Source organism: Haemaphysalis longicornis, unplaced genomic scaffold, assembly GCF_048455015.1.
Source record: "Haemaphysalis longicornis isolate Haplotype H1 unplaced genomic scaffold, Haemaphysalis longicornis Haplotype H1 scaffold_5, whole genome shotgun sequence".
NCBI classification, from domain to species: Eukaryota; Metazoa; Arthropoda; class Arachnida; order Ixodida; family Ixodidae; genus Haemaphysalis; species Haemaphysalis longicornis.
Genome location: NW_027526385.1, coordinates 45,128,199 through 45,140,862, shown reverse-complemented (window position 1 = coordinate 45,140,862; position 12,664 = coordinate 45,128,199). Strand labels below are relative to the sequence as shown.

General features: G+C 49.6%; 1 protein-coding gene across 2 annotated transcripts in view; it reads left to right on the top strand.

Annotated features, from left to right (window-relative positions):
• The window catches only part of LOC144138158 (uncharacterized), a 124,563-nt gene that overhangs the window by 62,980 nt on the left and 48,919 nt on the right, over window positions 1-12,664 (top strand). For both annotated transcript variants that reach the window (XM_077670302.1, XM_077670300.1), the window contains 5 exons: window positions 3,071-3,173; window positions 4,007-4,099; window positions 4,564-4,697; window positions 7,897-7,958; window positions 9,806-10,038. In XM_077670302.1, coding sequence (XP_077526428.1) covers window positions 3,071-3,173; window positions 4,007-4,099; window positions 4,564-4,697; window positions 7,897-7,958; window positions 9,806-10,038 — 625 coding nt within the window. The remainder of the gene's footprint in view (window positions 1-3,070; window positions 3,174-4,006; window positions 4,100-4,563; window positions 4,698-7,896; window positions 7,959-9,805; window positions 10,039-12,664) is intronic.

Below are 12,664 nucleotides of genomic sequence, written 5' to 3'. Positions count from 1 at the left end.
GCGGCAGGCGCCGGCAACATGGCGGCTGCACCGGCCGCGGAGTAGTGCGGTAGCTCCAACGACCGCTTCTAACCGCTCTTTAAAATGCTACTCAAGGCACAAATGCACTTGCTTGTGCAGGAAAGGAGCCACCGCAGGCACGAAATCGTCGACGCGGCCATGAAAATACCGCGCACGAATCGCCTGCAGAAACTCGCCGTGCGGTTCATGCAGCTCGCAGCTGGCTTAGGTTGCTGGTTGCACTTGCGCAGAGGGGCGATGTAGGTAGTGCCCAAATCGCACGCACAGCGTGGTTTTTTTTTCAGGGAATTTTAAAAGTCAGCGCTTTTTGGGAGCTAATCTTGAAGGAACTTCTTTCTTATGACATCAGGAGCCAGAATTACCTAATCAAAAAGGAACATGACATGGTTTAGCGTGAACTGCGTGGGGCGTTTTCTGCTCGCGAAAATGCGCTTCGCACGTACGCTCTGATGCTGCCGTGGAACCACCTGCACGCTGCGCGCGGTGCTGCCGGAAGCGGAAAATGGCGGCGGCTTCGTCTGCGAAGTGGTGACGGGAGCTCGAGTGACCGCTTCTAAGCGCTCTCTAAAGTGCCACACAAGGCATGCACGAAGTTGCTTGCGAGGTAAAGGAGCTTATAATGTGGGCGAAAACGGTACTATAAAACATCATCCGCGCCCCTAGTGAAAGTACCCACGCAATACCTGCCGGGGTGGTAAGCCTAAACATCTGTGGCGGGGCCATCCGGTTGTCTCAAGAGCTTGAAAACTGCCGCCATGAGGCGTGCGGCTCTCCATTGGCGCAAGTCGGCAGGCTCCTCCCACTGCCTCGCGCGACGCGCGTCATTTTCTGAGCGAGGTCACTACCTCCCCCCTTCCCCCCCTTTCAAAAACCTCATCGCACATCGCATCGCAGAAGCTGCCGCGCGCGCGAATCATCGACGCGGGCGTCAAAAAATCGCACGCGTAACGCCGACGTGCCCAAATCGCGTGCAAAAACGCACCATGCGGTTCACGTTGCATGTCAAACCAGGACAATAAAAAAAAGCAAAAGGTTCTCGCTGAAGCGCAACTTGAAGCTTCTATCCCGCAAGATGAAATAAACTCTCTGAAGCTGTAACAGAAGGCAAGCAAACCTCAAACTGAACAAACTGAAGTTAATCAAAGTGCATTTTGAGAATTAGGGCACTTGCAACAAATGTGTCTTTCCTTATGATAGAATGTGTTTTGCATATGCTTTTTATATGCTTCACGGACCATTTCCACAGAATGGCGCCTGTTGTATATATAGGTCAGGGAATTTCGTTTAAAATGGTCATGGAAAACATGGAAAAGTCAGGGAAATTGAATTAGGCAATTTGCTAGACACCCTGCACGAATCACTTGTAACAACATTACATCCATCAAGTTTGACCTAGCATCATCCAAATTGCGCTCTTTGGCCTTTGTTGCCCTTGTGCGACTAGACAACACACGCGGACCCAGAACAATTCTGAGAAGTCGGTGGAAAGTCCAGTATTGAAACTCTTTAGATGAAAAAAAAGAAAAAGAAAAGAACAAACTATGGAGCTGCTCTCGAGCAGTTTTGAGTTGTCCAAATTGGCTAATCGAATAGACCAGTTCTCATCTCACATTGTTCTTCTAATTGTTACACTGGACTCAGCAGGGTTTCAGAATGAAGAAAATTTTTTCTCTCACTTGAGAGTGAACTGAAGGCAAAACATTAGGCCTGTCTGAAGGGGGTAGTGGTTTTGTTCGAATAGGTTCAAACTGAGGTGGGTATTTCACTATTTCTAATACAAGTGTTCAAATTTAAAATTTATAGCTTTGGTTTCTTTGAGGAGAAGAAAAAAAGGCTAATTTAAAAGTTTTTGGAAACATTTCCTGTGGCTTGGTTTCTTAATGTTTAATGCTCATGCTCTGAGGGAATCTTGAAAGCAGTGGTTAAAGGAGGCCTTGTGTGTACTATGTAAAGCCACTGTTGCCAGGGTTCACGCAACACACTTATGTTAGTATAGTAGCCAATTGTTTTTTCGGATTCCAAAAATTTGGACTTGCTGGATATTCCGGACTTTCCCGAGGAACTGCAAGTTGTCCCAGAGGAGTAATGTGTATGAACAATGGATATTTCGGACAAAATACAGCCAGTAGTTCGATTTTCCGGACCAAATTTTCTGCGACAAAGCCATGGTACGACTCCAGGATGACGACATTTTGAATCGTCAGCCACTTGGCTGGCTTTAGATTGGATGGGGATTGGCTCGACTCCCGCCGGGATAACAAACTTTGATTTGGGAGGCCATAATATGATGTAATATGGTAGCTAGCCGTAATTTTGCATGCAGACTGTGGCGGAAGCAATCTCGAAAGCTGGAAGCGGGTCATACTTGGCCAGTTATTTTTTTTAGGCACCACTTTTGTGCGTGGAGCTAACGGACGACACGATCGTGCGCCAAGTGATTGCGCTGCCGCAAAGTGACTCTCACTCCAACGAAGACACTCCCGACTGCCCGCAACCGTCAGCGAAAGGCATTGCAACACTTTGGCGTTGTTGGCCAGTATTTTTGAGGAAAACGGGAAGCTAGCAGGTACGCAAGCAGATGTTCTCAGACGAAGGAGGAATTTAAGGCAAGAAACCATACGTGACTTCTTCAGTCCTACATAAATAAAATAAAATTCATTTTTGGGACTCGTGGTTTTTTCACACGCTCTTTAATTCGTACTATATTTTGTTCCTCTCCATGGCCAAAAAAATCTGTCTGTTACTGTAGTATGTGCATTCCGACATGCTTTCTTTAGCCGGAATGCCATGGATGATGGAAGGGTTTTCATTTACGCTGGCACATCATTGTCTCAGGCTTTAATATCGCTTAGCTTGCGAGCAAAAATGGTGGCGGGTAGTCAACGGCAATCAATTGCAATAGTAGAGACTGCGAAGGTGGTTTTTCCCGCGCAGTGTCGCTTGTTGTCGAGTAACGACACTGCCGTGTTTCTTTGGCACGCGCGGGGTTCATGTCGAGGCGTGTTCGTGGCGATCAGCGGTCGCACTCTTTTCGTGCACTTTGCTGCAGGCGAGCGCCAATCTTGCAGCTGAAAAGGAACGGGCGGTCAGTGCAGCCCAGCAGACGAAAGCGCTCCTCCTCCAGACACAACAGCGCAATGCTGACTTCAACGGTATGTGCCCCAGCCGTGCTCCTGGAAGCGGTGTTTCTTGAACAGAAAGGACTTACGATTTTGTCTCCTCTTTGGATGCAGTGGAGGATGAGGAAAGGGTAGATTGGAATGGAAACGGATTAGGGACCAGGGTCGTGTGGAAGACATTGCAGCTCAATTAAGGGAGAGAAGTAGCCTTTGGCAGGGCACCTAATATGGAGAGCTGTACCAGGGTGGCGGTGAGAGATGGGACTACAAGTAGGGGAAGACCACTAAGCGATGAATGGATCCAGACGGCGTGAGATAAGAGCAGTTGTGACTTCGAGAAAGAGGCCTTCATCCTGCGGTGGACATTTGAAAAGATGATGATGACTGCTACTGTATTTACTCAAATCTAGGCTGGCCTCGATTCTTGGCCGACCCCCGAAATTCAGAAGGTAAGAAAATAAAAAATAAAAACTTACCCCAAATGTAAGCTGAATGGAAAAAGGCATCGAACTGGGACTAGAACATGCACTCTCTTGCTATCTTGCTATCACTTGCGCCGCAGTCCTCACTGTAGTACACAAGGTCATTTTCACGGCACTACGCGCGTTGCCGTGAAGCTGCACTCAAGGAAAAACCCCGCGTAATAACCGCACCCCTACTTTGCCGCTGAAATTTTCGCATTTTTGGTGTGGGTTATACGCGCGAAAATACGGCATTCCCTGTTCTTGTTAATTCCTTCGGGAATAGACTCAACATGGTCCCTTGCTAATTTGTCCTCCAAGCTAGCTTATGCTTTTACCGACCTCCGTTAACTTGGGGCAGTGCTCTTGAGAAACTTGCACGTGTGTCTTCTCTCCATGCCGCAGCTGAGAATGAAGCCCTGGTCGCGGAGAAGCGGACCCTCGAGCAGAGGGTAGAGGACTGCCAACAGCGCATCGCTGCTCTGGAGCAGATAAACCGTAAGACTTACGTTACGTGTTCCTCTCGTCCCTGTTTTAGCGCCGATTAACTTTTAGCAGTATGTACCAACTCGCCCACATCAGGCTTTTGTTACTTCAAAAACAAAGCAAAGGCAGAAAACGGCTTGCAACGGTATGGTGGCGCCATCTAGGTTCACTAACTGTCAACAAAGCTTCGGAATCGGCTGCACAGCGGTTGGTTCCTGTGATGTCATGCGGACCACAAAAACACACGATTTAGCGGGAAAATAAAAAAACTAAATTGATTAATTTCTCAGTGAATAAAGCATCGTTTGTATCCGGAGAAATGCTGGGGGCACTGTCAAACATGAAATCTTTTGAATAAAACAAGCTTCTATTTTGTCTTCATGGCTCCTTTATTAAGTGACTCAAGAAATTCTTGCGCAGTTTCCCGGTCTGTTGGAAATATGTGGTTGTGTGTGTGCGTGTGTCCATTCTTGCAGAAGAGTGCACTCTTCGGGAGAACAACCTGCAGGTGCAGTATGAGGGGAAGTTGCTGCGCCTCAACAAGGAAGTGCAGGAAGCGTGGGGAGCATTTGAACGCTCCCAGTGCCATGTTGAAGAGCTTACCCAGAAGGTACGCACGCCTTTGGGATCGGGCTGTACAAGCTTGTAGTCTTTGAGCTGTTCGTGTTGCAGTTGTAGTTGGGAAAAGCAGCAGGGCTGGAACTACAGTACAACCTTATTACAAGAGACACTCAAGGGATTCTGGAAACGTGTCTCTTGTAACTAAGGTGACCCGCCGCGGTGGCTCGGTGGCTAAGGCGTTGCACTGCTGAGCACGAGGACGCGGGTTCGATTTCCGGCCACGACGGCCGCTTTTCTGATAAAGGCGAAAAGCAAAAACACCCGTGTGTACGAGATTTCGGCGCACGTTAAGGATGCCCAGGTGGTCAAAATTACCGTAATTACGCGATTCTAACGCGCCCCCGATTCTAACGCGCACCCGATTTTTGCGGCAAAAAAAAAACGAAAAAACTTGCACCTCCGATTGTAACGCGCACGGAACTTTGTGAGCACGAAAAACAAATTCGAGAGAAACGGGCGATTTATTTCTCGAAGTAATGTCACTCATCTCACTCCTCGTCGCTCTCCGCTGACCACAATATCTCGTCCTTGGTGGCGTCAAGCGCGTTCGCGATGCCACACTTCATAACGGACGTTCAACCATGGTCGATGGGATCGTGGCCCACGCCTCGCACGCCCATTTTGCGAGCTTCTCCAGAGGCGCATGCTTCAGCCGACCGCTCGTTTTGAACGCGTTGGAGCCGCTGCTGCCACTGCTGTTATCGAGCGCGCAAGTGGAACGATTTGACGGTTTGTGTGAACGCCGATAGAAAAGCCTAGGCGCATATGCTTCCTGCGTCCGAAAAATCGTTGCTAAAAGCTTTGGTGCCATCTAGAGATGGCGATGGCGATGGGCGGGACGAAATTCCCATTGTTTCGGCAGTTCCGGTTTCGTATCCGATTCTAACGCGCATGCGATTTTTCGACCTATTTTTCCGGGAAAAAAGTGCGCGTTAGAATCGGGTAATTACGGTAATCCGGAGCCCTCCACTGTGGCGCGCCTCATCGCCTGCGTTGCGTCAGCGCGTTAAACCCTACAATCAATCGATCGATCATTTAACTAAGGCGTCTTGTGTGTGACATTGCTAGCAAGGGGGAACATGGGAGAATTAACCTAACCGTTCTTGTTCAAATGTCTCTTATAACCAAGTGTCTCTTGTAACGAGGTTTTTCGGTATCTGTGTGCCCCGATTGGATTGTAATAAAATAACAATTAAAACTACCACCACTTGCAAAGTGCACGCAGAGACGCGGAGACTTGTAAGGAGCTTCAAGAATAAGGTGTTAAAGTGCCGACTCTGCTTGCCATGAGGAAGAGCTGAGGTGGTGAGATGTATTATTTTTTGGAGTACAAATCTTGCAAGAGCGAACTGTTTGTCATCTCCAAAGCACTTTGTGAGACTGATAATCTTATTCACCATTGCCTTGGCGCTCCTTGCCCTTGTCAGCCTTGCGCCATTAAACCTGAAATCAGCACCTTCTAGCACCTGCCCGCGTGTTACATGGCTAAGGTGCTCTTCTGCTGTGTGTGACATCGGTTCCGATGGGTTTGATTGTTCCTCAGCCTCTGCTGTCTAGTACCGTATAATGCGGAATATAGGTCGAGGCGGAATATAGGTCGACCCCCTTACCTTGTAGCCAAAAAATGCAAAAAAAAAATTATTGGGTACCAACCATTGTTTTATTGAAACTGTAACTTGTTTCGTCTCTGATTACTCATTTAAAGCTGTCTGAAGTATCGTCGGGCGACTGCTTCTGGCTCACTGTCGCCCACACAGCAGGTCATCCTTGGTGCAGTCCAGGGAATTGCTTATGCAGCACGTCTTAAACACTCGCAAGACCATGTCATCGTGAAGCGAGCACAAAGCATGGGACACTCGTGTGCAGACCGGAGCGACAGCCAGTCTGTGCAGGCGGTCAGCAAACATCTTGGGGTATCCATTCGTAGAGACATCGCACGGCGCTAGCGTGACAAAATTTGCCCCTTTGTACAGCAGCACAGGTGCACAGAGCAGCGCCCATGAAACGAGGCCTTCCGAGCATTGCATACTGAGAGCTTCCCCTTCAGCTTACGCCGCTAGCAACACTTCTTTTGGCGATACCGAACTGGCGCAAGGCGGACACGTCATTGGCCTTGGAAAACCCCCAACTTTTCTTTTACAGTAAAACCTCGTTACAAGAGACACTGTTACAAGAGACACTTGGTTATAAGAGACATTTGAATGAAAGTGGTTTGGTTGGTTTTCCTATGTTCGCCATGCTAGCAACATTGCATACAAGAGACCTTGGTTACAAGAGACACGGTTTTTGGTTCCCTTGAGTGTCTCTTGTAACGAGGTTTTACTGTAAATGCTGCTGTAAACTGGCACCAAGTGCCTAAACTCATTTTGAGTAAGAAGAAAATAGCACGCACACATTCACTGACAGCGAGACAACCAACAAAACAAAGATGGCGTCGCGTCCGATTGATGGTGGTGGCGATGGTGCTTTTGGGGTTTGAATGGGCTCGATGGGCTGCCGGTCGCCAGATGAGAGAGAGAAGAAACTTTATTTAAGAGTCGTTCGTTGCAAACTCCACACTGGACGGAGTTGGTTCCCTGTTCACGGGAATCCATATGCTGCTCTCGCCGCCTGGCCCCTGGTGACCAGTAGTAGCTGATCCTCCAGGGCGGGGCTGGTCAGCAAGATCCTCCATCTCTCGTTAAAGGGTAGAGTGGGGTTGGTGGGGCGAGACTCGGGTAAGGGGGGCGGGTGCTCCGGGCTAAACTTACACTCTCCTATCATGTGCTGGAGAGTGCCTAGTTTTTTACAGATTGGGCAAGCTTCTTCGAATTGGTTTGGGAACATGCGGTTGAGTAGACGGGGGTGCGGGAAGGACTCTGTCTGGATTTGCCGGTATATAGTTTGCTGCTCCTTGGTGAGTGCTGCGTGGGGTGCTGGTAGCGTCCTCCTGTCGTGCCTGTAATAAGTGGTTATTTCCCTGTAGGTAACCAATGGTTGCCAGTGACTGCAATATAGGTCGAGGGGTGACTTTTCGGCAAATTTTCCTGTAAAAAATCTCAACCTATATTCCGCATTATACGGTATTGTGCCAGGGGGAATACATTAGCCTGTCTGTGTGGAATCAGGGGGGAAGTGCATGGCATTTCCGCGCTCTGTTTTAACTTAGTGACCTGGCTGCACTTGCTTTGCCTGAAATGCTTGCGCAGCTGAGGCAGCAGCAGAAGCATTCCAAGCCCACCATGGTGACGGCACCCGTGGAGCGAGCAGGGTGAGTGTGGAGGCTTGTTCCTTTCTCATGCTACGCTCCCCACCCTGTAAAGTTACCGTATTTACTCTAATCTAAAGCGCCCTCAACTGTAACGCGCACCTGTTTTTCGCGATTCGAAGAAGGAAAAAAAAACGCAATGCCCCCGATTGTAACGCGCACTAGACTGTCATTATTTAATAGAAAAATGCCCCTTTGTCACACTTGGAACAAGTAAAGTTTATTCCAAACGTGGAACGAAACGAAATGTGCCGGTTATCGCCGGCAAGAGTCACCACGGCGACGGTCCGGGGCAGCACCGTCGCTGCCGCAGCAGCTCTGTCGTTACGGGTCTCTGAGCTGCTTGCTGCTGCTGCACATACTTTCCGCGAGCGGGTCTTCTATTTGGGGATATCACCCCCTCATTGGTCTGCTGAACCCTTTCCGTGTCGCCTTGCTTGTGAAAGTTTTTCCTTTCTGTTTGCACCAGTCCCGCACGCAAGTGTCCGGAACACTGAACGCACGTGACGCGGACCGATTTCTATCGCCTTCCGCGAACAAGGTTACTTTCTTCTTAAACGCAGCATCGTGGTGACCCAACTGTGTCTTCGCAGTGGGAAATTCCATGGCGGAAAGAACAGAGGAACGCGAAAAAAGACTATGCAGGCAGCAAAGGCAAACATGCGCCGACTACGAAGCGCTGGCTACGTATTCCGTAGTCAAGCAGCCACCTTGAAACGTCGATGGCGATACAGCGCCTCAGTTTTGAGTTGTACTCGATTGTAACGCACATGTGAACTTTTATGGAAAAAAGGTGCGCGTTAGATTTGAGTAAATACGGTACCTTTGTTATTCTGTCAGGGTGCTAAGCCAGCCAATCAAGGTCGCAGAAGGGAAGAATGCAACGGGGGCAAGTTAGAGCAATGCCAGGCAACTCCCAGGGGCATTAGGCATTCTCGGTACAGCTGAATGCTCAGAGGACGGCAGTATGGAGACGGGGTTACCGTGCATGTAACCGGGTTCCAGCTTATGTGGCCTCACCTACTCGTGTTTGAGCACGTTCAGTGTCTCCAAATAGTGTGATTGGGAATTAGCCAGGTACGATATCGACGGGCTGTCGTGCTTGTCAAGCTGATCAATCGCGCACATGTCACCAAGTTCAGTGTGCATTTGTTGGTAGCAAAGTGGTGGCTTAACCAATAATTGTCTAGAGCGAAGGGAAAGAAAACTAGACAAAAACTTCCTTGAAAAGCCTTATCTCTTCGAGTGCGTAGTACGGGAAGTTACAACCTAGGCCATAAACGGCAGCTTCAGCGGAAAAGGTGAGCTGCAGCAGAAGAAACTGGAAAAATAGCATTACCCAATTTATGAGGGCTCAGTCCCAGCGTTTGTTGCTGCCCTGAGAGATTTTTCATTGCAGTGTAATAGGAAGAAGGAAAAAAAAAAGTGGGACCAAACCAGCAAGGGCTTCTTGTAGTTTGTGGCACCAACATAGAAAGCTAGATTAAGGCATCCACATGCATGCTGTGGGGAGAATGCATTACAACTACATGAAAGGAATCTGTGCATCAAACCCGCCGCGGTGTCTCGGTGCTTAGATGTTGCGCTGACAAAGGGTGTGGATTTGGTCACTGCCACAGCAGCCGCTGTTATGATGGAGTCAAAAAGCGAAAACACCTGTGTGTAGAGGTTTCGGTGCACTTTGAAGACCCCGTTTGTTAAACATCCCTTTTTTTTTTTAAACAAGCCTTTGTAAACATCCCCAGGTGGTCACAATTAATCCTGAGCCTTCCATTACGGCACACGTCATAGCCTAGACGTAGCTGCGGTGCGTCGAATTCCCAAAATCTGAAAATTTTCATTCTGTGCAGCAATCACGGAGGCAGCGCTGCGGGCGAACCTGTGACTGCGAGTGTGCGGCCGCTGACTCCACCGCCACAAAGCGTGGTGCCACCGCTCCAACGTCAGGGACCGAGTGGGGCGCGCCTCACGGCCAGGATTGGGCCGCTCACTCAGGCCACCCGACTGGCCACCGTTGCGCCGACAGCCCCAGTGTTCACTGTGACCACTCCCACTACCCCTACCTTGGTGGCGAATTCAGAGGGTGAGCCCCACAGTGACAGTATTGTCATTAGTGTCTGTGGTTAGAATAGAGTAGAGTAACTTAGATCGGCTCAACGGGCCATGTAAGGAATTGGGATAGGAGTCAGACTTAGGGGCAGGAAACGAGCTTCCTGGATCGGAGAACAAACTTCAGTAGAAGATATAGTCGAACCCGACTACAGTTAAACCTCGTTATAACGAGACGGGCTATAACGAAATAATGGCTATAACGAGCAAATCGTAATTCCCCTTGAAAGTCCCCATAGAAACCAATGTATTTAAAACCTCGTTTTAACGAGGTAAAATTTGCCCATTACGGGATATAACGAACAAATTTCGTTGAGAAACAAAATTTTGAGCTAATTTTACAACAGTGCGCAACGCGGATTTGAGACAGTGCGCAACGCGACAACTGTATTTAGCAGTTCAAAACTCCCGCCACGCATCCTCCAGCGGCGCGCGCCTGACGCGCGCGAAGGTGGATGGCGCACCACGCGATCGCTGCGCCGTTCCCACACGTTTCCCACCCTCCTCTCGCTGCGCACGGCACACGGCGCGCATGGTTGCGTCGCCTCCCTCCTGTTCGTATCGCCGACGTCGCTGCGTTTTGTACTGTGTGCGTGTTTTTTCGGAGTCTTCAGCGTTATCTTTTATCGAACTGCCCGCGTGATACCAGCAACATGAGTGCGACCGGCGGGAAGCGAAAGCGAAAAACGATCACGCTTGAACAGAAGACGGCTATGATTAAAGCCGTCGCATCGGGCACGAAGAAGGGTAAGGTGGCAAGAGACTTTGACGTGTCGACAAGTACGCTGTCTACCATCTTGAGCAACCAAGATACCATCGTCGGCGCTGTTGCACGTGGCGTGAAAGGAAGCGCTAAGAGGATGAGGGCTCCTGCTTTTGAAGCGGTCGAAAGAGCCGTTTTTAAATGGTTTCTGGACACGCGGGCCGTGAATATGCCAGTGAGCGGCGCCTTGCTACAAAGAAAAGCCAGAGACTTCGCCTGCATCATGGGCTATGACAGCTTCGTCGCAAGTTCGGGATGGCTCCAACGTTTCAAGGAGCGCCACGACATTGTAGGGAGAGCTGTCTGTGGCGAATCGCGGTCGGTCGACGAAGCAGAGGCGACAACGTGGGCGGAAGAAAACGTTGGGCGGCTGCTAGAAACGTACAGCGAGAAGGACATTTTTAATGCGGACGAAACCGCTCTCTTTTTTAAGATGTTGCCGCAGAAGACGTTAGCCCTTAAGGGTGAGCCGTGCCATGGCGGTAAACAAAGTAAGCTCCGGATCACGGTGCTACTTTGTGCTAACATGGACGGTTCCGAGAAGCTGCCAGTTTTCGTAATTGGCAAAAGTGCATCCCCCCGCTGTTTTAAGGGGAAGAGGCAGCTCCCAGTGAAGTACACTGCCAACCGCAAAGCCTGGATGACCAGGGAGATTTTTGCAAAATGGCTTTGCGAATGGGACGAGAAGCTGACGAAGGAGAACCGCAAGGTGTGCCTTGTTTTGGATAATTGCACCGCCCACCACACAGCTGCCGTGCTCCAAAACATCGAGGTGCTGTTCCTGCCTGCCAACTGCACAGCAAGAATACAACCGCTTGATCAGAACGTGATTATGTCGCTGAAGGCAGGATACCGCAAGCGTGTGATCGACCGTCTCCTGCTCAACATGAGGCTGAAGCGGGAGACCGATGTTGACTTGTACGCTGCAATCGAGATGCTGCAAGCGGCGTGGATGAGTGTGACGGCGGCCACGATCGCAAATTGCTTTCGGCACGCCTCATTTGCCGCCGCACCAAATGCCAGCAACGAGCCGTTAGATGAGCCCGCTGTGCCTGACGGAGAAGAGGTTTCAGCGTCATGGACGGCCCTTCGTGACGCCGGTGTCGTGCCTGACAGTCAGTCGTTTTGCGACTATGTGAGTGCGGACTCGGAAGTGGTGGCAACGGAGCAGCTCACGGATGACGATATCGTGCGCGCTGTCAACGAACCGGACGAAACCAGTGACGATGAATCTGTCGACGAACGGGAGAACAACGTGCCGACGGCGTCGGAAGCACTAGACGCGGTGGACGTGCTGCGCCGCTACTTCGGCGCGCACGAGGGCGGCGAAGATGGCGTGAAATTAGCGGCCGCAGCTGAGCAAGCTATCGCACGCATCAGGAAGGTGCATCAACGTCCTATTACGGACTTCTTCGCACCGAAGTCTGCTTGAAATGAGTTTTGAACTGTAATAAAGTAGGTTTTGTGACTTCTCCTCTTTACCTCCGGAATGTGTTTATTTTACTGAGTACCGCCGTGCGGCGAGATGCTGTTTCGTCCGCTTCTTGTTTTAGGTAAGTACAATGCATAATATTTGCAGTAAATATCGGCTACGGCTATAACGAAATATTGGCTATAACGAGCAAATCGCGGCGCCCCTTCAATTTCGTTATAACGAGGTTTAACTGTATATCAAATCTGTTTACATCGATTTATCCTTTATATCGAACTATTTCTGGACATGGTACGTTTGGAATGAGAATATATAGCAAGAACTACGCTTATATCGAACAAAAATACCAGCGACATTTGATACTACCGTATTTACTCGCATAATCCTCACACTTTTTTTTTTTCA